Raw genomic sequence first — 26,245 nt, 5'->3', positions numbered from 1 at the left:
GTGAAAAGATTCTGATTCGGCTACTACCATTACAGCGTTTCTCAATCACACGCGCGAAATCGTGAAGAAAAATTTCGAGCCATAATAGAGTTTTGGTGGACGCCAATCAAAGTGTTTCCCAGTATTATCGGGAATTAAGGACGCCTGTTGCCAATGGAATGTCATGGAAACGCATTGATTGACGTCCACCAAAAGCTACTTCGTCACGATGGCAAATTGTACGATTTCAAGCGCGTGATTGAGAAGCGCTGTCGTTTAAGTGCGACCCCGCGAAGTTTGATGTTAGTCGACTCGGTATTTCAGCGACGGTCAATCACAGAACTGCAATAAATGGGGGGATATTTTCCATTTTCAATAGGAGATTAAGATCTTTAAGTCAGTCTAAAACCCCCCTCAAGAAATTGTTGTTGTTTTTTAATGCAGCGTTCTGGTGGCTGTCGTTGAAATGGCTAGTCAGGCGAGCGAGACAGCAAACGGGTCGTACTTCAACGATAATAGCAAATGGTTATTTTTTTTCTACTTGTTTACAATTCTTCAGCATCAATGACGTCATCAGTACTCAAGCAAAACGTATCGTTTGTCAGTCCGGCCTCACCTGGCCACTCTTCTTATAAAAATAAATGTTGGCCCAGTTTAGGCAGAGATGGTTTGTCGGAGTTCGCACTGAACAACTGCAAGCCTATCTTAGCCCTAAATCCTATCGCAGTCAATTAGAGTTGAGTATGATAATGATGAAACAGGTTTTTGATGGGTCTATTCATTCCATGATGATATTCAGCTTCATTCAGCTTCAAGCTAGACACAACAGAACTACCCTCTGCTAGTTTTAGAAGAAATATTAGAATTAAAATAAAACTCAGACGTGTCTGTTCAATGAAGTGGAAATCATATAAATAGACCTGAACATCACGCAAAAAGATACGACAGTCAATTTTTCTCCCATTTGTGGAACTATAAAATATGATAGGAATTAAGAACTAAGATGATTATACAATGTTTGGGCTTCCTGTGTTATTGTTCAGTTGTACCCGGGTAATGTATGCACTTTTCTAGGAATCGAGGAAGAAAATTTGACTATTTCAAGGAATTTCATGTTCGACAGGAATTTCATATTTGTAAACACGTCATTTCTCTGACACATGTTTATTATCTTTATGTGTGTTTTTGGATAAAACTTGCATTTGAAAACGGTCTCAAGAGAGTTGGTTTTCCTCAGCTGAGCGTCTAAAGTTAACTGTAAGTGATCCGATTGATTCTGTTACGAGTTCACTTCGTATTTTCCTGAAGCAATTTCGAATGTAAGCTTATGACAACGGTCTACGAAACATGATACACAGTGCAATTTATAATTAGTGATAAAAACGTGATAAAAAATATTTTTTATCTCGTTTAAGATTGGGTTTTGAAACGTTTTGCGAGTACTGCAATATAACGGAAGTCTGACGTTATAGAAAGTATATAAATACTATACATATTTAAGTTTGTGTGTAAGAGAAGGTTTAGGAATGCTTTATAGACGTTATTTTTTTTTGCCGAAGCTTATTCTGAGTGAAATATCTTATCATTATTTACCGCTAGGACAAAACTGATCGAAAACTTCCTTTTTTCACCAGTTTATGCGAAGGATCGAACTGACAAGGGTCACGCAAGATGGGTTTCAACAACATCTCTAGTTAACCATGTAAAACGTGTGTATTAAAGGTCGAAGATGGCACAGAATCCACCAAACTTTCAGTTTGGACATGGGTAGGTAGTTTTGACTGCACTTTATTAATGGAAAATCTATTAGAGAAGTGGAGGTGGTACTTACAGTCAAACCACCTCAATCGTGAACACGTAGAGGTCATTAATGACTTTATTTTTTGATTCTTGATTTCAATATTCGATTCGAAGATTCATTAATGAAAACGAATCTTCAATATTCAAAAAATAATAATAATTTGAAAATTCGATTAACTTGGCTTGTAGTCATTAATATTACATATTCCTTGCATAAAAAGTTGTTTTTGCATTTCAGTTGCATATATGCTTGGCTTTTGTATATGCCAGGCTTTGAAGATTCGCTTTCAATAGTGAATGTTCGAATCGAATAATGAAATCAAGAATCCAAAAATAAAGTCATTTACGACCTAGTACGTGTTCACGCTTGAGGTGGTTTGACTGTAAAATCGCTAAAAAACGCTTTTAAAAATCGAAAACTTTTAATATAAAACGGTAAGTGCACTTTTGAGTTTTTATATACTCACGACGTTTTATTTTCAAAATCTTAGCGAAACCTATAAAATAATAGCAAAACTTATTTACTACATGCATTTCCTTATAAAAGAGGATATCCTTCGTTACCTGTGGCAAATGAACGGGAAAGCGGGAGGAAAGGACGCGGAAAGCGCATTCTCGTACTCAGACTCTACTTATTATCCAATGATGAGTGGAGTCTGGTAACAAAAATGCCGGTCGTCATTCGTATCGGCGCCATATTTTCTCGTTAGGATTACTTTATAGAGCGTTTTCACTCACGTGAGAAGGCAGCTATAAACAATAGAAACTTTCTGCACAGTATTTGCATAAAAATAGGGTTCAATTCACGGACCATAGAAAATGTATTGTTTTGGTACCCCATAATGGCCGCTGTGACGTCACGTGAAAACCCTCTATTTTGAGGATCGACCTCTTCACGTGATAGGCGAATCCTGAGTCTTGGTAATCTCACTGAGAAAGAATATTAAATTTCAATATTCGAATACTGAAACCATTAATGGCACCTAGGGGGGTAATAAGCTTGAGTCGTTTTGACTGTAAACTGATTTTCCAACGCATCCCTGGGATCGGGGCTAGTGAGTTTCAATACCCTTGGGCAGTTTCGAGTTCTCTATTGTACAGGGTGCGCCTCGATTTCGTATCGGGAATTACTTGGAATATTCATGTATTCCAGTGAAAGTCCTTGGAATCTGAAAGTATTTGAATTGTTCAACTTGTGCATTCTTTATTTTACCGTCGGGTATTTGTGAATAATTGGAAACTGAAATGAGGCTAACCCCTGTGTAAATGAGTCTGTAATCAAAGAAGACAGCGGTATTTCACTAATTGAAAACTGGTATTGACTTGTGCATTATAATTGAAATATCGTACCAAGGTCTTCTCAGACGGACAGCACTTCGAAAGCATCAACTGAAGATTCTTTGGAGACCGTCAACAGACAAAGGATAAGGAAAAAGAAAGAAAACACTTTTAAACTACCTAAAGGCGTAAACGTTATTTGTCATCATCATGAGACAAGCAGGACGCCTGACGTGTGCCAAGGATGCGAATCAGAATGTGTATATGCGTATTGGAGCACTGTACTCAAGAAGTGGACAAAAGTGAGAAACATCCCACCAACCATTGCTAAGACGACCACTATCAACTATTGTTCTGGCTATCGAAAAGGGGAAGCGTGCAAACGTTGTACATATGCTCATGGACCTGAGTTACAGATGTGGAATTTACAGCGGCAATTGGAAAAAAGTAAGAAATTGTATTCTCTAATAGGCGATTTACACTACTGGGTCTCGTGAACGGCCCTCTCCTGCTTTTAAAAAGCAAGCTGTTGTGTCAAAATGGACTCCAAAATGGAAATGTTTTGATGCTTTTTTGCGCTTACGGTTTCCGTTCTGTTTTGGACTGTCTTTTTCGTTTTTGTTTTGTTTTGTTTGTTTTTGTTTTGTTTTGTTTTGTTTTGTTTTGTTTTGTTGATTGTTTCCTATTATGTTCTGCTCTTTCTGAGATAGAATATTGAGCTAATAATAATAATAATGATGATAATAATAATAATAATAATGGAACTTATATAGCGCACATATCAAAATTCATGGCGCTTCACAATAAGAAATAAAATAAATAACAGACGTATGTTACAATATTAATGAAATGTCATAGTTCATTGATGTTCACTTTCAACCAGAGGAGACAAAATTCTTGAACAAATGAGTTTTCAGTTCATTCTTGAATGATTGGATTGAAGAACTTTTCCTAATATGAAAAGTGGGAGGTCATTCCACAGTAGAAAGATCTGTCACCATAGATCACCAGACGAGATCTTTGTTCTTCTAGATACTCCATGGTTGTAGATCTGAGAGTGCGCAAAGTTTTTCTCGATTTGATAGCATCAGCCAAGGTATGGGGGAGCCATATCATGCAAGCACTTGTACACAATGAGCAATATCTTGAATATAATTCGGAAACGGACAGGAAGCCAGTGCAATTTTATCAAAACTGTAGTGACATGATAAAATTTACTCGAGCTAAAATCAGTGCTTTGTTCATTTTCTAAGATCTACCTTCTCCAGAAAAATACTTGGCAAACCAAAAGCTTAAGTCAGGAAATACAAACAATCCGAGCTGTATGGTGCATACATCGCAGCCAAGTAGCAGCAATAACAACAGCAGTAGCGACAGCAGCAGCAGCAACGACAACAACAGCAGTAGCAACAACAACAGCAGCAACGACAACAATAGCAGCAGCAGCAACAGCAACGACAACAGAAGTACTCAGTCTGCAAATGAATGCTTCGAGGACTCAGAAAATATGATAATGCAAGCAATTCAAAACGCACTTGGTCCGACTGGTCCTGTAAAGGATATCAAACATCATGAGCTGAAGGTAAGTATTTCACCCCGTTCAGTTTCACATTTCCGTTCTTGTATAATAATAATGATGATGATGATGATGATGATGATGATGATAATAACGGGGCTCATTTTACATGGTCTCAATGCGCTTCACAAATTCACAATCATGACCAGCGTATTTATGCTCTAGTAGCAGCCGTGCAGCTTACAATCATGAGTGATTTGTTAGTAAGTTAGTATTAATGCCTCCAGATTGGGATAGGCTGTTGAACCAGGAGACAATCCCCTACTCTTATACGAATAATTCAACAGGTTCTTTTATGTCCCCCATTTTTACTGTAGGTTAGGAATAGTGCGGGTTTACTCTCCGCCTGGGAATTAAAAGGGTTATTGACGGATGACTATGAATTGTTAATATATATTTGTTACATCAGTTCAGTAATACAAGTATCTTGATTTAGCTTAGAGAATCCATTCCAGGAGTGGAGTTATTCGTTAATCCAGAAAATCCTCATGTACAGCTCGCCAAGGAGAACTGTGATTATAACTATACCTGGGAATTTCGTGCTCGATTAAAGGTATCTATTCCATATGACATTACGCCATTGACTTCACCATGTAGGGGGACAATGTACCATTTTCCCGCCAATAAACGTGCGCACGCGTTTCAGTTAGAGTCCCCCCCACAGGAATCCCAATTATATGAATAAGTGAAATTTTGGCGCCAAAATTAAAAGTACAAAATAAGCATTCGGTAATCCAAAGAAAAGCTAACAAATAAAGAATCTAGAATTATCTTTCGGGAAAAAAGAAAGCTGACCAATTAAAGGAGAATGGAGGTTGTCCTTCTCTCGATCCCCCTTCGCTTTCCGCTTGATCACGGTGACGGCCTAACGCGATGATGGGACAACAAGTACCATTAATATATATTAATATATCTGTGTATATATTCTAGGTAGACCAAGTGCACACTATTCCAGGTGTTTACCTACAGTATCATCGTCATCATTTCTATATTTCAAGGATACAAGTTGTTGCATTCGGTAAGAGCAACGACGATGTTCTTCTAATCCTTGACACTCCATTAAAGGACGACCATTATCACCGTCCATCAATACAATTGGATTTGAATACAAAAACGGTAGATTTTGGAGTAGAAGTGACTTTTCAAGCTTCGAGTTCAGTAACTGGTAGTTTTATCCAGCGTATTTTGTTCGACTTTGGGACGAAGGGATTGCTGATTAAAGAGTTCAATATCGATTTTGACAGCAGTAAAATCTTACAAACACTCCTCGAAGCAAGACAAGCTATTGGTCTCGAAATTCATCCATGGGACCACAGAGATGCAGAAATCATAAGATGTAAACCCCATCGAGCGAAAAAGAAGTTGATGTCGACTTACTCTTTGCCTGAAGATACAGAAAAGATTGTATCGGTTCAAATGCTTGACGGGACGATCAGACAGGACACTTATAAACAGACAATGCATCAGTTATTGTTTGCTGAGGAGATTTACATGAGAAATTTACTTTCAAGGTAATATCAGTCCTAATTGCACTAGTAAGAGCTTAGGTAATAGCAACCATGAGCTTTGTTGCATCTTTTTGTTTAACACACTCAATTGCTTAATCATCAACATCAGCATAGCCACCACTTTTATCATCGATCACCTACACAACCGCAACTACCACCACCATAATCACCACTATCATCACACTATTACTAGCGCCACGTCCACCACCATCATCACCACTATCATCACACTATCACTATTACTAGCGCCACTACCACCACCATAATCACCACTATCATCACACTATCACCATTATTAGCACCACTTCCACCACCATCATTATAAACACCACTATTATCATCACCTCACCATCATTACCACCACCACCATTATCATCATCAACATAACCACCATTATTATCACTATCATCTACCGCCACCACCATTATCATCATCAACATAACCACCATTATTATCACTATCATCTACCACCACCACCAACATCATCACCATCATCATCACCACCATCATCATCATCACCATCATCATCACCACCATCATCATCATCACCATTATTATCACCATCATCAACACCACCATCATCTACCACCACCACCCGCATTTTCATCACCATTATCAACACCACCACCACCATTATCACCATCATTATCATCATCAACATAACCACCATTATCATCACTATCATCTACCACCACCACCATTATCATCATCAACATAACCACCATTATTATCACTATCATCTACCACCACCACCAACATCATCACCATCATCATCACCACCATCATCATCATCACCATCATCATCACCACCATCATCATCATCACCATTATTATCACCATCATCAACACCACCATCATCTACCACCACCACCCGCATTTTCATCACCATTATCAACACCACCACCACCATTATCACCATCATTATCATCATCAACAGCACCACCAGCATCATCACCAGCATCATAAACAGCATCATCACCATCATCATCACAACCATCATTATCACCATCATCACCATCATCAACACCACCATCATTATCATCACCATTATTATCACCATCATCAACACCACCACCACCATCATCATCATCAACAACAACATGATAATTTTCAATAACATATCTATCATTTTTCTCCCAGACTTACGCCAAACAAACTAAAGCTCCAGGTCACAAAATGCCTAGATCTCGGATTAGGCGGTATGAAATGTGCAGAGGATGGTCATTTCTTCGGAATAATCGAACTTGATGATGGCATCGAAATCACACCAGATGATATGGCGGGCAGAGTTTGTTTGCGGAATGTTCGATCCGTTTTGATCATGCCAAATGACCACCAAAAGTGTTTGTACGAAGCAGCCATTGAAAGTCTCCAAAGCAAAAAGGTCATCATCGATTTGACTCCTGAAATTTGCAACGAACTTAACGTAAGTTCTGTATAAATTCTAAGATTGATTTTTAAACCGCAAATTTGTAGTGAACGAAGAATGACAGAAGTGATAATACCGTCAACGAAATATTGCAAAATGAAGAGCAACATGTAAATGTTTGCGAAGCAAGATGGGCAGTGAATATTGACTCCCCAATACACATGAGAAGAATAATTTGTTAGATCATGATTCAATGTTTTTTTTTCTAGTTTTCTTCGTTCTTGACAAATCCTAAATTCCATCTGGAAGTTAGCCATGCACTGACTTTGATCAGTCTTGAAGCTATTTCAAGTTACCGATCGCGATAACTTTTGATTTCTTTTCATATGTTCTGCTTTAGTAGTGAGTTCGGTTATTAATGTCCCATTACTCAAACACATTGATTGATTATTATATAGATTGAAAGACACGATTCCATAGTTCATGATGTGTGCATGAGATTCAACTTGAATCGCGTTCCTCATTGTGTGATGCACAAAGCTATCGACAGGCTTGGACCTGAGCACGTATTTCAACTTTTTCCAGAGAAGACGTCCCATGCTAAGAAACGAAAATCAAAGGTACATAAAAACCACTCAGTAATATGCATGAATAATTTTTTTTTTTTGGTCGAAAGCCAGCATAACAACACTGAAAAAATTGTCAGCTCCAGGTGGGATAAATATAATTGATAAAATTTGTTATTGCATTTTTTCATAAATATAGTTATTATTTATAATTAGAATTATCGCCAGTTTTTATAGGTAATCGTATGTGGTAATCGTATTAATTGAAAGGATTAATTTCACGATCTAGTGTTTTCAAATTTTTGAAATTGCTTTATAAACAGTGGCTAAATAGCCTGTAGCCATCGATGATTTTTTCGGACATAGAAATGAGAGAGACATGCTACAATTTCCCTTGCAAGTAATATATAAACATACGTCTTTTTAGGTGAAATTTCAGTCACTTGACCCACGCCTTAACGAATGCCAGAAACGCGTTATTCGAGCTATCGCAGACGTTGTCCCCCCTTCTCCTCCACTTGTGGTGTTTGGACCCTTTGGGACAGGAAAGACCTTCACTTTGAACCAAGCGGTGATATACTTGATGAAAGAGAAAGCCAATCGTGTTCTGCTATGTACACATACAAATTCAGCTGCTGACATTCACTTGGAGCTACTCAACAAACACCTCCATGGAACTAATCGAGAACTTCAGTGTGCAGAAGACATTCTTCGCATTTACAGCCCTGAAACAGAACTGAACAAGACTTCTGATGTTGTTCGGAATTATGCACTAGTGAAAGATGGAGTTTTTTTGATGCCAACTAGAAAGAATGTCGTCGATCATCGTGTTGTCATAACAACACTTACAACTGCTGCCCTATTGACAGACCTTGATGTCAGCCATGGATTTTTTACACATATCCTGATAGACGAGGCGGCACAGGCTTGGGAAACAGAAGCACTGATACCACTAGCCCTCGCTGGCCCCAACACGAAGATTGTCTTCACTGGAGACCACATGCAGGTGAAGATAATGATTCTAGTGTTCATTTGTCACTTCTCATTTCGTAATAACATCAGCATATTATATTGCAAAGTAAGCTTTGAAGTAACGAAAAGAACCCTGACACTTTCAAAATTTTTCAATAACCTGAAACGACCTCTGGGCTGATCAAAGTCAGGGCACGGCTATATCTCACAGATTGCACCCTGAAATAACCTCTGGGCTGATCAAAGTCAGGGCACGGCTATATCTCACAGATTGCACCCTGAAATAACCTCTGGGCTGATCAAAGTCAAGGCATGGCTATATCTCACAGATTGCACCCTGAAATAACCTCTGGGCTGATCAAAGTCAAGGCGCGGCTATATCTCACAGATTGCACCCTGAAATAACCTCTGGGCTGATCAAAGTCAGGGCACGGCTATATCTCACAGATTGCACCCTGAAATAACCTCTGGGCTGATCAAAGTCAGGGCACGGCTATATCTCACAGATTTCACCCTGAAATAACCTCTGGGCTGATCAAAGTCAGGGCATGGCTATATCTCACAGATTGCACCCTGAAATAACCTCTGGGCTGATCAAAGTCAGGGCGCGGCTATATCTCACAGATTGCACTCTGAAATAACCTCTGGGCTGATCAAAGTCAGGGCGCGGCTATATCTCACAGATTGCACCCTGAAATAACCTCTGGGCTGATCAAAGTCAGGGCACGGCTATATCTCACAGATTGCACCCTGAAACAACCTCTGGGCTGATCAAAGTCAGGGCGCGGCTATATCTCACAGATTGCACTCTGAAATAACCTCTGGGCTGATCAAAGTCAAGGCGCGGCTATATCTCACAGATTGCAGCCTGAAATAACCTCTGGGCTGATCAAAGTCAGGGCACGGCTATATCTCACAGATTGCACTCTGAAATAACCTCTGGGCTGATCAAAGTCAAGGCACGGCTATATCTCACAGATTGCAGCCTGAAATAACCTCTGGGCTGATCAAAGTCAGGGCACGGCTATATCTCACAGATTGCACCCTGAAATAACCTCTAGGCTGATCTAAGTCAGGGCACGGCTAATTCACAGATTGAACCCTAAAGCGACCTCTGGGCTGATCTAAGTCAGTCAACCACGGCTAACTCAAAGAAAACGCAGAGAAAAATTCTCGATCAAGAGAAAGTCACTTGTGAGTCAAACGTGAAACCTCAGCGGTGAAAGGACTACCGCTACACCACCCTTAAGCTAATTGGATTTCCGGCATAAACTACTCCAACTGATGAGAAATAAATAGTTCTCGCAGTTTTGCTAATAGGAAAGAAATCACACGCAATTTTTCCGCGTTTTGGGTTCCTTACATTTGTTGCGAGTATGGAAATTAAGGATTGTTTTCTTACAAGCTTTCTTTTCGTAATTCTGTCTCAATAGATGAATCCAGAAGTGTATTCAGCATTCGCTCGTGAAAAGGGTCTGCAGCGATCACTTCCCGAGCGCCTCTTTTCTCATTACAGTGAAGACACATCATCAAAGGATGAAAATGTCATCTTTTTGCTGGACAACTACCGCAGCAACAAGGACATCTTGGATTTCCCGTCCAAATATTTTTATAACGGGAACATCAAGGCCAAAGGACATGCAGATAACCCCAGCCATCCAGTGATGGGCTCGTTAAGTTTTCACAGTACAGAAGGCCGAGAGGCGAGGCAGCATGACAACACATATCTGAATACAGCTGAAGTAGATAAAGTAGTTGAACTGGTGGAGAACCTGGACCGGTCGTGGCCGGAATGTTGGGGGGAAAAGAACTTGCAAGATATCGCTGTAGTTGCTGCTTACAGTTTTCAGGTAAATAAGACTAAGGAGGTTTTCTATTATAGGTGGAACCTACCAGACACAGGGAGCCCAAGTGATGTATTTGTCAGCGTTGGCCCGTTTGTCTTTATTTATCTATCTCAAAATGATCTAAATGGCTAGCGTGAAGGGCCCCTTAATTGATCTCATAGTGCAATTAGCGATAAACTTCTCTGGCTTATTTTTAGGTGCGAGCTATTCGAGAACGATTGAGAACGAAGAGACTTGGAAGCGTAACCGTTGAGACGATCCATAATGTTCAAGGTCAGTAATCATTTTACTATAAACTAAAAAAGAATAAATTAAAAAAGGTAGGTCTTCAACTTCTGTTTGAAGACAGTGAGTGATTGGATTTCACGTAGATTGGCAGGGAAGCTATTCCATAATAGCGAAGCGGCTGCATTTTCCCTTTAGGTGGTTCCAATAAAAGCCTACCATTAGATCTAAGATTATACGAAGAATTTGGCTTTAACTAAAGCGTGCTGATTATAGTTTCATATAATACTGAGTCCGCTGCACTTCTTTTGCTTAGTAGTTTATTATAGCAAAAGTTGTCTTACTATTCTCACGAGGCGACAAGAAAAAGCGTGACTAAGAAAATTGATGCATTATCATAATAATACCACGAAAAACAAAGTCATCAAGGAAACACGAGAAGCGGACAAACAAGCGAACAAGGAATGAACGAATTAACGAAAGAGCGAACAAACGAGGTTATTAACGAAGGAGCGAACGAATTACGAGGGTATTAACGAAGGAGCGAACGAATTACGAGGGTATTAACGAAGGAGCGAACGAATTACGAGGGTATTATCGAAGGAACGAGAAATTGCGAGGGAATTAACGAAGGAGCGAACGAATTACGAGGGTATTAACGAAGGAGCGAACGAATTACGAGGGTATTAACGAAGGAGCGAACGAATTACGAGGGTATCAACGAAGGAGCGAACGAATTACGAGGGTATTAATGAAGGAGCGAACGAATTACGAGGGTATCAACGAAGGAGCGAATGAATTACGAGGGTATTAACGAAGGAGCGAACGAATTACGAAGGTATTAATGAAGGAGCGAAAGAATGAGTGAATTTACGAAGGAGCGTACTGCACGAGGGAAATAATGAAGGGCATAAGAACGAATGAGAGAATTAACGAAGGAACGTACGAATGAGGGAATAAACGAAAAAGGGAACGAACGAGAGAACGAATGAGCGAACGTACGAGCAAGCGAACAAGGCTAGGAGAAAGGATGAATGATTATAAGGAGAGAGTTAGGGGAAAAAATACGACATACCTACATGGATCAGTCTATTATCTAATTTTATCTAATTATCAATAGAATAAAAGAGTTGCTGTTATTTTTCAGGGAAAGAATTCAGAGCATTAGTTATAAGCACAGTCCGAACAAGACACTCCATAGAACCATCTCGTCTTCAAGATCATCATGAAGATCTTTCGTTGCAATTTCTTTCCGATCCAAAGCTCTTAGTAACCGCCGTGACTCGAGCAAAGTCACTTGTGGCTGTGGTAGGTGATCCTGTTGCTTTGTGTACTATTGGAAGTCGTGAATGTAGATCTCTCTGGAAGAACTATATATCTTCCTGCGACAATCTTAAGGCTTTGTATGGTACAACGTGGCAAGATTTGGTCCGAAAAATCGGAGAAATCCGAGCTGGAGATCGGGTAAAGAACATTTTTCTTAATCCAGAAGCAGCATCATTTGTTCCAGGCAATTCACAGTCAACTGATGTTGACCAAGAAACGTCTGATGATGACGATGATCCTAACACAGAGCAGCTTGATGAAATCATTAAAGCTTTTATCAAGAAATTCAAGGAAAGGGAAGCCTTTGAAAAAGATTTTCCATATTTATCAAGAAATAATGAGCATTCTTTGCCCTCGGGAGTCGATGATGCAGGAGCACGGCCACCGAAAAGAAACCATTCTAGATTACTTGATTTGAAATCGTTGCGATGTAAATGGCTCATTCGTAGAAAAAATGGCCGTGAAGAAATACTTTTGCTTGATCTGGGTCACGACAAACGATCCGACCAACCTGTTGTTTTGAACCCAGAAGAAGAGGAACCAGGCATTGCAGACCCCAAAGAATTAAAACAGAAGCTTGAGGGGGACCCAACAAGGTACCTGACCGCTCGCCTTCATATTGGAAGCGACAGATTCAGGACTACGTACGCCGTTCTCCAAGATAAAACCAAACCTGACATACAAGTGAAAGGGTCGATCAGACAGGCATTTAATGGGGATACAGTTGTCATCGATTTACAAAGAGATAATCTGGCGATTAAAGGGAATGTTGGTTATTTTATCGGTAAGTATGGAACTATTTATCTAGATGATTGATAACTGATGACTAGTCTCCTTCGCAGGCGTCATTAGTTTCGGTCCCAGATCCCCACGGGCCCTCTGGGACCGAAAACTAATGAGAATAGAAGATTCAGAAGCGACTAGAAATTCGGAAGCGATTTGGAATTCAAAGCCAATGGCGTATACCATTAAGTCAAGCGATTGATCCGAGGGGCCCTTCCTTCAAATGGTACGCGTCAGTTCTTATAGAACTGGGCCCGGTTGCACGAGGCCTGGATAGCGCTATCCGGCGGATAAATACTTATCCAGTGGATAAGTTGATGCTGTTATGCAATAAATGTATTTACTGGATAAGACTTATCCGTCGGGATAGCACTATCCATTCTTCGTACAACTGGGCCCAGGTTCGAGCCGTCCAGTTTAACGAAGTGACGCCTACCAATTCAGAATTGATGACCTCTTGGACTGATCGATTCGACTTATTGGAAAGCTCTCAGAAAAAGAAAAGAGAAAGAAAACAATATAAACACAGGAAAGAACCATTTGGAAGACTTTCCTAACGTAGTACAGTAGCGAGGACCAAGCCCTTTTCCATGCAACCACGTCTCTATAGATAAGAATCATTTCAAGCATCTAACTTGATTCGTATGATTATTGAAATAACCTGGTTCTAAACTAGACATTAATACATCTTTTCATATAACTTATGCTAAATCATTGTCTATTCGTATATCAAGGTGTGCTAAACCAATTTGCTGATCCTCGTGGAAGGCAATATGTTTGTGAAGTAGACCATAAAAACCCTTCGATTATGGTGCCTATTGACAGATCCTTCACAAAGATCATGAATGTCAGCGACAAGAAGTGCAAAGATATTCCGATATACGAGAAAGATGAACGTGGAAGGCTAGAGGAGATCAAAATGTTAAGCTTGCAAGAAGCTCAAAGCGAAAAATGTTTGTTCCTAGTTGAGTTTCTGAAGTGGAAAAAAGGCTTCCCGTTGCCTTTGGGATGCGCCTTGAAGACTATTCCAAGAGGCGACAAACTAGACACTTCCAAGGAAATACTTCGTACAGAATTGGGAATACCCAAGAACTTTAGCAACGACATCCAGGAAGTGCTCCAGAAATCAACCCCTGAAGTACATCAAGTACAAAGTGAGTTAGCCAAACGGACGAGGGTAACTAATGCCTTTACTATTGACCCACCCCAAGCCAGAGACTTGGATGATGCTATTTCACTAGATGTCATTGGAAATGAAAAGTTCAAGGTTGGGATTCACATCGCTGATGTAAGTTTTTTCGTACAAAGTGGTACTGAACTGGATCAAAAAGCACGACAGAGAGGTGTGTCTTACTATTCTGGTCAAAGTGGGGAAGAAAATATACCCATGCTTCCACGTGAACTAAGTGAGAATATCCTTAGTCTCCTGCCAAATGAGGACCGCTTGACTGTTTCAGTTTTCGTTACTCTTGACAGTAAAGGAAAGGTCGTCGGTGAAGAAGAGATTTTGAGAACTGTGACGCGTTCTCGCTGTAGGCTTAGCTACTCTCAAGCACAGCAGATATTAGACATGGAGAAGCATGATAATGTAGAGAGAGTGCCTGCCGAAGTGCCTCCAGCAATTAAGAGGCTTCATTCACTTGTCGTGAAAAGGCGCTGGCAGCGTCTTAAAGAAGCATCTTTTGACCATTCAAACAACAGAGAACACGCAGATGCACACGAGCTTATCGAAGAGCTCATGATTCTTGCCAATCATACTGTTGGTGATAAATTGCTTAGAGAAGTTGGAAAGGGTACTCCTTTTCGCACTCAAGACGAACCTAAAGTCGACAATCTTAACGAGTGGGCTTCAAGCTATGGTTCGTTTGCCAAGTACTCTCTCGCCTTGCAACCTCATCTTGAGAGTAAAGATATCAAGCCTGAAGTTAGGGAAACTATCATGTCTAAACAGAATATTTTCATCAAGAACGAAGTGTGGGAAGAAATTCGCAAGGCCGTAGCATCTAAAGACCACAGAAAAGTAACAAGGTTAATATGCGACCCGTTTTGTTCCCTCCAGATTGCAATAGCTCGACAGAATCTAATGAAAATCCAATGCAGGTCACAATACCAAGCTGGCATAGAGGAACCATACCACCATTCCTTGAAATTAAGAAGCTACGTTCACTTTACCTCGCCCATCAGGCGTTACGTAGATATCGAAGTCCACCGCCTCCTTTTGGCATTGATACAAGGAAATGGTCTCAATATGGAACAACAAGCTTTGAGTGAAGATGAGATGACAACGCTCTGCCAGAGAGCAACTTTAGTGAAGGATAACTCGGGGAAATTTGAGAAGGAATCTGAACGCCTCTATTTTGCCTCCAAACTAAAACAAAAAAGCCTGACTGGTATGTTTGTGATAGACAAGATCGAAGAACATGCCTTTACCATTCATCCTGTAAATCCAGAGCAAGAACAACTGTTGGGCAACCAGAAGACGATTTCGTTTGATGACTTATCACCGTATTCTAAATCAGAAAACACCGATGGAGCTCCAAGAACAACTTTGAAATGGAGATTCAGGATGTACATTGCCTCCTCCTCAAGAAAGAGTTATAGAGATTTTGCAGGTTCGAAAAAGGATGATCCCTTGTTTGCATTAAGTAAAGATGCTGACGACATCAAGACCTTCATGGAGCATAAATATCGGTTTGAAGCTCACAAGATCGAAGGGGATACCTGGATGAGGATTATAGATGCTATCAAGACAAGTAGCACACCCCAACTGTTGCGCCATTTACGAGAAGCAGACCAGATGAAACAAAATGTTGATGATGGTGATGATGATGATGATGGTGATGATGATGATGATGAGGATGATGATGAGGATGAGGATCACGATGACGAAGACGATGACCATTTTTTCAAGATAAACTGGAAGCTCAAACAGTACGACATGATATGTCTTCAGCTGCACTCGCGATTGTACCGTGGAATGATCCAACCAGATGAGCAGTTATTAAAAGTATCCCCTCATTTTGGTATTTGCTTAGAGCACCATCGAGATCCCAGAGGGTGTTTTGCTTGCCATGCAACCGGACAAGTCAATACGATGAAAGTCTATCAAACAATCCCATCGTATATTCACCGTTGGAAACCTCTGTTGGAAATGGAATCGGCTACTGGTGCAGTAAGGCAGAGTGATGGATATACTCTAAAAGACCTTGAAGTTACATGGAGTCTGAAGGATGATACCATCAAAGGACAGTACACCCTTACAAGCTCATACTGTGAAGATCGACAAATATACTTCAATCGGGGAGATTTCACGTGCGTGAAGATTTCATGTGGGTCTGTCGAAACCAGCGCTGAAACAAGTTCATCCTTGCGTTATACCAAATCCCCGGACAACGCATCGACGGTCATCTGGATAGGACATGGTATTATCAAAGAATGCCTAGTGAAGGGAGAAAAAACAAAAGAGAAAGATGAAAGGAAAGCGACGGTAACTCTAAAGATACTGCAAATGTCATCTAAATTTCCTCACGAACTACAAGATGAACAGCGGTATAGAATTATGTGTGATTTGGATATCATCTACCAACCGCTACCGTTAAGGTTTGTCTTTGTTCATTTTTATCTTGCTTTCCTCTATGGGTTACTAGCTATATGGCATTATCGTTGAAGTGCGACCTGCGAAGCGAACTGAGTTAGATGTGTCTCGTTCGGCGACTAGCATTTCAACGACTGTCAGTGAGAACTGCAATAAAAAAACAAAATATGTTGAGGGCGGTTTTGGACTGAATTGAAGGTTTTGAAGGATTGGAGGCAGGGGTGGATCTAGGATTTTTCCTGACCAGTGCCAATTCTCAAATCCACCTATTCCAAATCTTCAATAGTGTAATATTTACTTCTTGTGTATAATGGAAGTAGCTAATATTGACTGTGAATACATGTTAAATTAAAACACATTGATATAAATTACAATATATGTGATTTCTGATGTATTTAGGTAGCCGGAGAGAAGGAGAGAAAACACTAGACACAGAAAACAATAGATTCAATTATTCAAACACAGCCGACTTACTAATAGCAATATAAGACAATTCTTACTTATTCTTGCTGTAGCAAGGTATTTAGCTGCTGATTTACAGGAACCGTTTCTTGTCTCATACTTCGAAGGAAATTATTCATTGCAACAACAGAGTAATTATGTGTTTGACATTTGCCATTTGAATGATTTCCTAGGCGTTGAAAAGCAGTTGTCCAAAAGGTCAACGGCGACTTGACGACCACTTTCTTTGGCAAACATAGAGCAGGGGAGGCAGAAGGCTCCATCGAGGTACTTTGAATATACCAACCAAGGAAAACTTTTCAACCAGACTGGATTAAATCTTCTAGTTCTGCTGCCTTCTTTTGACTTAGGAAATTGAAAATCGCTATTCGGTTTCCATACGTTAGTGATAACTTCATGTTTCTTTTTTAATCCGATAAACCATTAAGATCATCAAATAAGACCCCAAAATCATATGGAGAACAATCCTCCTTTCGAAAGGTTGGTTCTCCACGAGTTATATAAGCCATGCATGCTTTGTAATTCTGCCTGTAAATAACGTGTATACTTGTAATCTTTGGTCACACTACGTCGACTAGCGTCTTTCTTACCAGTGCCGACTAGTGCCAACCACATAAGTAGCCAATAGCAAGCGACTTTGACTAGTGCCAAAAAATAAAGCTAACTGGTGCCAGCCAATGGGATGAGTGTTTGACCAGTGCCACATATCAATGCCGTGACAACCTTGACAGTACAACTGAAAGCAATACATTCCCGTGGGCCCCGACCCTAATACACAAATTTTGTCTCAAGAATATTTGTTTCCGGAAAGAACGACCGGAAGTGCAGGCACTTTCGTGGGATTAAAAATGTCGAAAGATTTTTTTGTATGAATTTCGCTTATGATTTATTTAAAAAGTATTAATTTCTTCTTTTTTCAAAAACTTTGACTAGTTCCATGGAACTAGTGGCACTAGTCTGGATCCACCCCTGGGAGGATTAAAATCTTTAATTCAGCTAAACTTTCCCTCAAAATGTTTTCTTTTTTAAAATTCCAGTTCTTTGATTGACGGTCGTTGAAATGCATGCTAGTACGTCGGCAAACGAGACATCAAGCTTCGTGGGTCGTACTTCAACGATATATAATGGTAGCAATACTGAGATAATGCGGGGGATGTCGAGATAATATATAGTGGGAATTAAACAGTGGGCGTAGAAAAGTCTCGGTCATAGACGGGGGGGAGGGGATGGGGGTAGTGCAATGTATCATTTTCCCGCCAGTAATACATGCACACGCGTTTCAACCTTAGAGTTTACCGCCATATTTAGATGTTTATTAATTTAGGGGGGGGGGGGGGGTTATAAAGATGGCCGTCATAGAAACAATAGATTTGTCATATATATTTCTTGAATTCTCATTAGTATACGTATTCATTAATATTGTACATAAAAAAATGTTTTAAGGCGCATGAACGAAGCACTAACCGTGAAATTGGAGAATGGTTCGGATTTGGTTCAGAAAATCTGCCTAGGAAAAAAGACTCCGAAAGGTAAGGTAGTGGAAGTCACAATACTGACCCTACCCTAGACTTCAGAGGTTCTAATTCGCTCTGGGTAGGTTTAATTTAAACAGCAAACGACGGGGCGATAATAGTAACCTCTGGACCTCAGGGTAAAGTCAAACAGTATTAATTAATTAAGATCGGTCTATTCAATGAGTAGACTCCTACGTAGACTGAAAACAGTTCCTCTATTTCCCTTGGTCGCTGTCCGTGTGTATGTCCCTGTCGATTGGTCGAGGAATATTGGTTACGAGTCAAAAGTCCCTGGGGGAGGGGGCTGTTCCTTTCGTCCTTCCCTCCCCAGCCCCCTCCCCCAGGGACTTTTGACTCGTAACCAATCGTCCTCGGCCAATTGACACGGACGGAAGAAGAGACAGACAGACGGCAAGACAGATGCTCGCAGTCTATCTCCTACGCAGTCGACTACACAGAGGCGCGATTAGCGCGTCACGCAACGCTCACTCCTCTAAGTAATAAGTTAGGCGAGTAAGCGTTGCGTGTTAGAAGACTATTCAATGAGTAATTAAGAACGAATCCGAAAGCATCATTTTGCACATTTTTATTATTTTCAGCTAGTTTTCCTCTTCCCCACACGAAAAACGAACTATCTCTCGCGGTTCACTTCGAAAAGTCTGGTTTTCACTCATTAAATGAATACCAAGAGAAGGCTGTCCGACAGGCTTTAAAGAAAAACTTCTCGCTCATTCAAGGTCCACCAGGTATGTATGACAATCTATTCTGAATTTTAAAGCATTCTATTACCATAAACGATGGTTTACTAAACGTTTGTAATACAGTGTATAATTCGTAAAATAACACAGTGCAATCCACCCGGCTTCGCACCATCGGCTCCCTGCATGGGATAACAGCCACGTAGCTGAAGGAACTACCGACTGAAATAGAGGATATTACATGTCCACGCGGAGCGAGATACGGAAGTTTATAGCGTATCTTCGAGTGTTTAGGTTTAATGTCTTCAACAAGAGAAGGTAGAATCCGTATCTCCTAGCGGTCGTGTAATATTCTGTTTAATATATAATTATCGATGAAATAAAATTTTGTTGGATTTTCATTATTTAATGCGATTCCTAAGAATTCTTACCAATGTTGTTATTTTCACATGTGAAGATATCACATTTTTGGTAACAGAGAAAAATACTAAAGTTACTTTTATACCTTTACCTTTTCGTCTTGGTTGCAATATTTTCCCTATTTTAGACCACGCGTCATTCTCTAGAGTATCATTTCTTTGCTAAACGGTTGCAAAGGAGAAGACTCATATGAATATGGATACAACTCAAACAAAGAACTATTCTCAAGAGAATGACACGTGGTCTGAAATGGGAAAACATTACGCTCAAGGCGAAAGGTGTATTACAGACGCAATTCTTTCCCCATTTTGTGTTTTGATTAGGTACTGGCAAAACTGTTACAGGAATCCATATTGCTTATTGGTTTGCCAAGGTAAACAGCGAAATGATGCCAAGAAATGCAAGCGAGGACGAAAAGCCCCCAGCGGCACCCCCACAGGTTCTCTACTGTGGGCCCTCCAACAAGTCTGTTGATGTCGTTACAGGTAACTAAATGGCATGAGATAGGACTTTTTTTTAACATTACCATTGACATATCTACTGCCAGCTTCTTTCAGTTCGAATCTAATTTTGTATTCATTCAAATGCATGAACTGGCATTGAAAAATGGTGTTATTAGGCTATAAAAGGTAACTACGAAGGATTCTAATAGTAAATATAATAACGCAAGGGAGTAGCGAGGGGCTGGAGTGGCCCCCCTCCCCTCCCCGATTTTGACTAAAAATCGTATTTTCCTTTTTTACTATTTTATTGGGCTACCTGTGGATTTGGCGGGAGTTTTCGCACCAAAACGCGTGTCGGCTCGCCCTTCCAGCTCTAGTACTCTCGATACGCCATTGTAATAACGCTTTACTTTATATCTTGTATTTATAAGAATATCTCCTGAGGATTCCTGAGATGAAGGACAAGATTCTTCGAGTTCACGGTACTCTGATTCAAGAAACCGAGTATCCCATCCCAAACAAGATTGGAAGCTGCAAACCGACCACGAGTAAAGACGAACTCAAGATTCCAGAAGGCGAAGTTAAAGAAGTTTCTCTTCATCATTTCATAAGAAGTAAGGCGTCGCCTTACTCAGAGAAGCTAGCAGAAATGGAGGCAAGGTTTGCGGAATTAAAGAACAAGAAAGAAGAAAAGAAGAAGAAAAAGAAAGTCCCAGGCGCATATGTTGAGGAGTATTGTAAAGTAAGTATTAAGGGACCGAGGAGGAGGAAGAGGGGTGGGGGGAGGTAGTAAGTCGTTTTCTTTTACTTCCATAAAATTCCCACCCATCCGATCCCCAACTGTAACCCCGAATTTTGTGAAGACGTCTCTTCCGAAACTGATTTATAATGACACCTCTAAGACACATCACCGACACCGTCTCCCCGTTGCCGAGACCATAGTTACATGTAATTGAAAGTGGAAAAAAAAACTCCACGGGTATGCAAATTCATGAAATCTTCACATCAGTGACCTGATAGTTTAGTTGTATTTACCTATTAGCCATTCCGTGGTTGAGGAAAAAACTGGATCGACTTGGCATTGCAGTGGATTGTGGGGCTGTTTTAGGGGGCATATTTTCAAGATGGTGTCTATGTCGTCCACTAAAACTGCCCCCAAAATGCACTGCAATTCCAACTCGAACCAGTTTTTTCCTCATCCTCGGAATGGCGTATTGATCTGTACTACATAATGTTTCTCAACAGTTGATCTCCGAAGCTGAACGATGGGCAATCCAGAGAACTGACAAAGAGATAATACTCTGCACGTGTTCCCGAGCAGGCAGTAGGACGATCACTGAATTCTGTGATAATATTCAGCAGTGTATTATCGATGAGTGTGGGATGTGTACGGAACCAGAGTCTCTGGTCCCCATGACGTCATCCAATGCTAAACAGTTCGTTCTGATTGGTGACCACAAACAGCTGCAACCAATCGTAATCGACAGACTGGCCAAGAGCTTTGGGTTACAAGTATCGATGTTTGAACGACTTTCCAACAGGGCATTCATGCTTGAGATTCAATACAGGATGGTAAGCATTCTCACGACTCACTCTTTTTAGATCAGTTTTCGTAGGACTGCAGTGAAAAGCTCTGGGCACGAACAAGGTCGTTACACGGCAAAGGATACGCCAGACCAATGACACTGCACAAGACTTTACTCTTCTTCCAATCAAATACCCGAAACCAACCAATCGCATTGCGCGAGAAACAAATCCCCTAATCAAAATTCTAGAAAACATTTAGGTCGCGGCAAGGCACGCATTCGGCACCGACTTAGTTTTCCCTTTCATACGAAAACTTCTCTATCTAATCTCTCTCCGCTTTCTTTCTCGTCTTTCCCTTTCTCTCTCTATGGTCGAGTTTCATTTTTCCACAGGAAGCCCACCTTGGATGAGGAGAGTAAAAAAACTCATACAATAGCTGTTTTTCACTCTTAGTAGCAGCATTTATAGCTGTTATTGTTTGTTATCATAGCATCCATCGATCTGTGAGTTCCCGTCTAAATGGTTTTACGGGGGCAAGTTAGAGACACCAGATATCGTGAAGTCCCGCACAACAGCCAATGTGCAAATTTGGCCTGCACCAGTGGACAAAGATCTAAGATGTGCTTTTTGTCATGTGGAAGGAGAAGAAAAGTCGACGGTCATTTCTACAGCTGAAAGTGGTGTCGATTCAAAATACAACGACGAAGAAGCTGTCAAGGCCGTAAGTAATGAGTTATAATTAAGAAATAGTCAGTGCTTAGTGTGCGTATGTCCAGTTCTGGACGTGGATTACCCACCAAATATTGAGTCGGAAGTACTGAGTAAGTCATTTCAAACACCAAATGTATGAGCCAAAACATTAGAATTTTAACTGGTGACGCTGCATGGTGGATATTATAGCACGGCAAAGAAGAGTAAACAAGACACGGGGCTACAAGCGGCCATTGCTTTTATGTCCTTAGTTCGTCGTCGTTCATTTGCATGTCCCTAGCTAGACGACAACACCACAGCGTAGATGTGTTTACTAGCTATCATAATTATTTCATTCATTCCCTCACAACCCAAGGTCCAAGTGGCTGAATACCTGGTTGACAACCACAGACAACAGATAAGAGAGAAGAACATAGTCATCCTGACGCCATACAGACAACAACGCAAAGTCATTCAAGATCTTCTGAAAGATGCTGACAAGGATATCCTTGTTACTACTATCATTAAAAGCCAAGGTAGGTAGACATCTTGATACTTCTTACAATATTTTCTCATCTAATAAAAAAAAATTAATATATTTCAACACCAACTGCAGGATTAGTTTTATTTCCGAGTGAAACCGAATCCCTTCAGACTCCTTAAGCGTGAAAATGTTCTTTTGAACCAGTTTGTCGGGGGCAGTGCACTTGCATAGAAATTTCTAAATTGAACGAGGGAAGGTATGAGTACGTTCTCAGTGACACAGAAAGTAATATTGCCGGAGAAACTACGCGAGGTAGTGCATGTTGTAGACTCCTTTGCAGACGTCCTTAGCGGCCGTCCTAAAAGGCCCCTAAGGGCATCTGCAAATGAATCTATGCATGACAGGGAAGGATTTTGTTCGGGGAGGGGGGGGGGGGGGGGGTACTGCGCACAAAGTTAACTCAGGGGCCGGGAGTGCACCCCTTAAAATCAAAGGGAAAAACCGGCATTGGTTACTTCGAAGTAGGGGCACAAATTCGAACCATTGGGGGTGCGCACCCACTGGACCCCCCTCTCCCCTTGGATCCGCCCCTGCATGATGTGGAACTCTTCAGGTCTTGGATTCTTTTTCCGTTCCCTCAAATTTCTTTGCCTTCTTTTAGACATGGGACTCATTATTATTATCATTTTCTTGATCTTCTCTAGGAAGTGAATGGGACTATGTAATCCTGTCATTGGTTCGTTCGGTTCCTGAACAAGAATTGGAACCTGAACCATCGTCATCATGGCTCGGTGAACATCTTGGATTCATTACCGATGATCACCAGATTAACGTGGCCCTGACACGAGCTAAACATGGACTTGTTATCATAGGTAAATACTTGCTTGCTTTCTCTTTTACAGCTAGATTATCACTCTAACGAATCGCTCACAGATTTCCTCCGAATGTTTTTGAAACTATGTAAATTTTCGTGCGCAAAAAAAAAATTCCAAACTTTTATTCATTAGGTCTTCTTCAACGATGCAATCCAACACCATTCTCGTTCCCTTATCAGCATTCTAACGAAAAATCGAAGGATGTTTTGTTGAGATGGGTCTGGGAACGAGAATGAGTGTATTACAAATGAATAACACGGTACGAGACTCGGCCGCGCTGCGACATTGCTGCTACGCATGCGCAGACGTTTGACCGCGTAGTTCAAATGAATGGACCCGATTTAAAAAGGGAGTAGGGAGTTGGGATATCCGGAACGCATCACCTCTCGAAGTGAATTCCTTGATTTTGTATTTTTTTTATTCTCAGGTAACAAGAAGCTCCTGTCATACAGTCCTACCTGGGCAGCCCTCATAGAACAATACGAAAAAAACAGTTGTGTTGTCGAAGGAAACCAATGGCCAGTACCAGACTAGCTTACTAGATTTGTCACTACCAAACAGGCTGGTGGCAGATAGTCGGTCCAATTTCATGGATGTTCCGTGCAGGAGCTTCGTGTATTTCATCTATAATCAACGCTCTAAATGCACCCATACTCAACAAAATATGAATTTTACAAAGTCAACTTCACATATAATCAACTTGTTGTTCGCGTACATGCATATTACGTAATTCTTGGGGTGCATTGCACGTCATAGCAGCCATGTATGTTCACTTTGACAATGCATTCCTGAGTAGCTTCACTTAGTGGATCTTCCAACATATGGCGGCTGTTTTATTGTTTTTCGAATCTCAAGGGATTTGAGTGTTTTGGTTGCACTCAAAGAATAGTACTTTTCACAGTTCCTTGGGTCATCTTGAAGGGTAACCGTGCCTTTGCATCGAAGCGAAACGAACGGCGAGCTTGCAATGACAGAGACCTTTTTTAATACCTTGAACAATTATTCACGTCACAGGACTAATAAGTTTATATGACCACCAACTACATTAGCCAGTTCAAGAGACCATGAAAATCTTTCAGTTACTTGGCCAGTTGTAATAACAGCTATATTCAGTATAATTACCATGGAAACTGAATAACTTGGTGGTCTATCAAATTTTAAGTGTGTTTTTAGTCTATCATTCTCTGTAAAAACATTAGCTTTTGTATCATCTACTTAATATATGCATGTTCAGGACTCTCCCTATTAGGGTACGTCATACTCGTGTTACTTCAATTTCTACGCTTATAAGAAATGCTTCATAAAATCATATCCAACAAGTCAGTGCAAAAACACATGCTTTTGTAGAGATCCCCACTTCTCACCGAGTGGTTGGGAGATAACTAGGGCAAGAAATTTGAATTATTAAAAAAATATTTTTGGAAATTAAAACCATTTTAAAGGACTTTTAAATTATTGATTTGCATTTAATAGAAAATGTTTTTAATTGTATCTATATTCATCGATCTGATACTCATTAATAATTCATAAGCTCATAGACCAACCAGGGTTTCTTATTTGTACCAAGTGCAGTAGTTTGAAACCCCCATCAAATATGACCGCACACATTTCAAAGTACTAGAACTTTGAAATAAAAACAAACAACAAAAAGAGTATAAGATGTTGCATCAATATAAGATATTCGTCAAACATTGGTTCCCAATATTTTGTTCCAGTAATATCCACTATTTCGTACAAAATAGCTGGAATTAGATATGACATCTTCGGCATTCTTCTTTCCGGATATATGGCGCGACTCTATATTTTTAAATAATCGTATTCTTTTATCATGTAACTCGCGCAAAATCAATTTTACTCATATAAATTAAATTATTTGTTCATTCACTTTCAAAAATGCCAAAATTTGGTTCTTTGAGAAGAATGTACAAAGAAACAAAGCAGTACGACATGACAAGCCCTTGATAGAGTTCAACGTCTAAATGGAATGGTTTGCTTTCAGCAGAAGGCTTACACATTTCTAATCAACTGCTTGACAAGAGTTTTAAATCCTCTAGTTTTATGCTATCTATGATTAGGTAATTAATAATTGCACTATTGTATATAGCCTGTGATATAGAAGTCATGTAATGTAGGTATTACAGCTGTAGTTCAATAAACACTAATGCCATTACTGTATTTCAATTTGTTTTCAACTATTACTGATCCAAATTTTCACCATTATTCACCCCACATCCCTAAAGAAAACCATCACCAACCATAAATGGAAACCTTACCAATCTGTAAGTAATGATAAAAAGGTAAATTATAC

The 26,245-nt window shown here is 40.2% G+C and overlaps 1 protein-coding gene across 1 annotated transcript; it reads left to right on the top strand.

The window, feature by feature from the left end:
- The first annotated feature begins 936 nt into the window (after positions 1 to 936).
- LOC116289966 (3'-5' exoribonuclease HELZ2) lies at positions 937 to 26,112 on the top strand. The gene is made up of 22 exons (XM_031696925.2): positions 937 to 1,236; positions 1,614 to 1,746; positions 3,134 to 3,504; positions 4,311 to 4,639; positions 5,070 to 5,186; positions 5,564 to 6,144; positions 7,282 to 7,567; positions 7,969 to 8,130; positions 8,504 to 9,082; positions 10,482 to 10,898; positions 11,093 to 11,168; positions 12,268 to 13,230; positions 13,964 to 16,829; positions 18,730 to 18,815; positions 19,400 to 19,546; positions 20,242 to 20,403; positions 20,793 to 21,103; positions 21,607 to 21,933; positions 22,379 to 22,609; positions 22,955 to 23,114; positions 23,767 to 23,934; positions 24,365 to 26,112. The coding sequence occupies exons 2-22, from the start codon at positions 1,709 to 1,711 to the stop codon at positions 24,469 to 24,471; spliced, it is 8,484 nt and encodes a 2,827-aa protein (XP_031552785.2). The 5' UTR covers positions 937 to 1,236; positions 1,614 to 1,708; the 3' UTR covers positions 24,472 to 26,112.
- The last annotated feature ends 133 nt before the right edge of the window (positions 26,113 to 26,245 follow it).

The sequence above is a fragment of the Actinia tenebrosa genome, unplaced genomic scaffold (genome assembly GCF_029948245.1).
Source record: "Actinia tenebrosa isolate PJP-AT-01 unplaced genomic scaffold, QUT_ActTen_1.0 PGA_scaffold0__85_contigs__length_37466705, whole genome shotgun sequence".
Taxonomy (NCBI): Eukaryota; Metazoa; Cnidaria; class Anthozoa; order Actiniaria; family Actiniidae; genus Actinia; species Actinia tenebrosa.
Note: the sequence above shows the minus strand (reverse complement) of the source record. Positions and strands in the feature narration are given on the sequence as shown.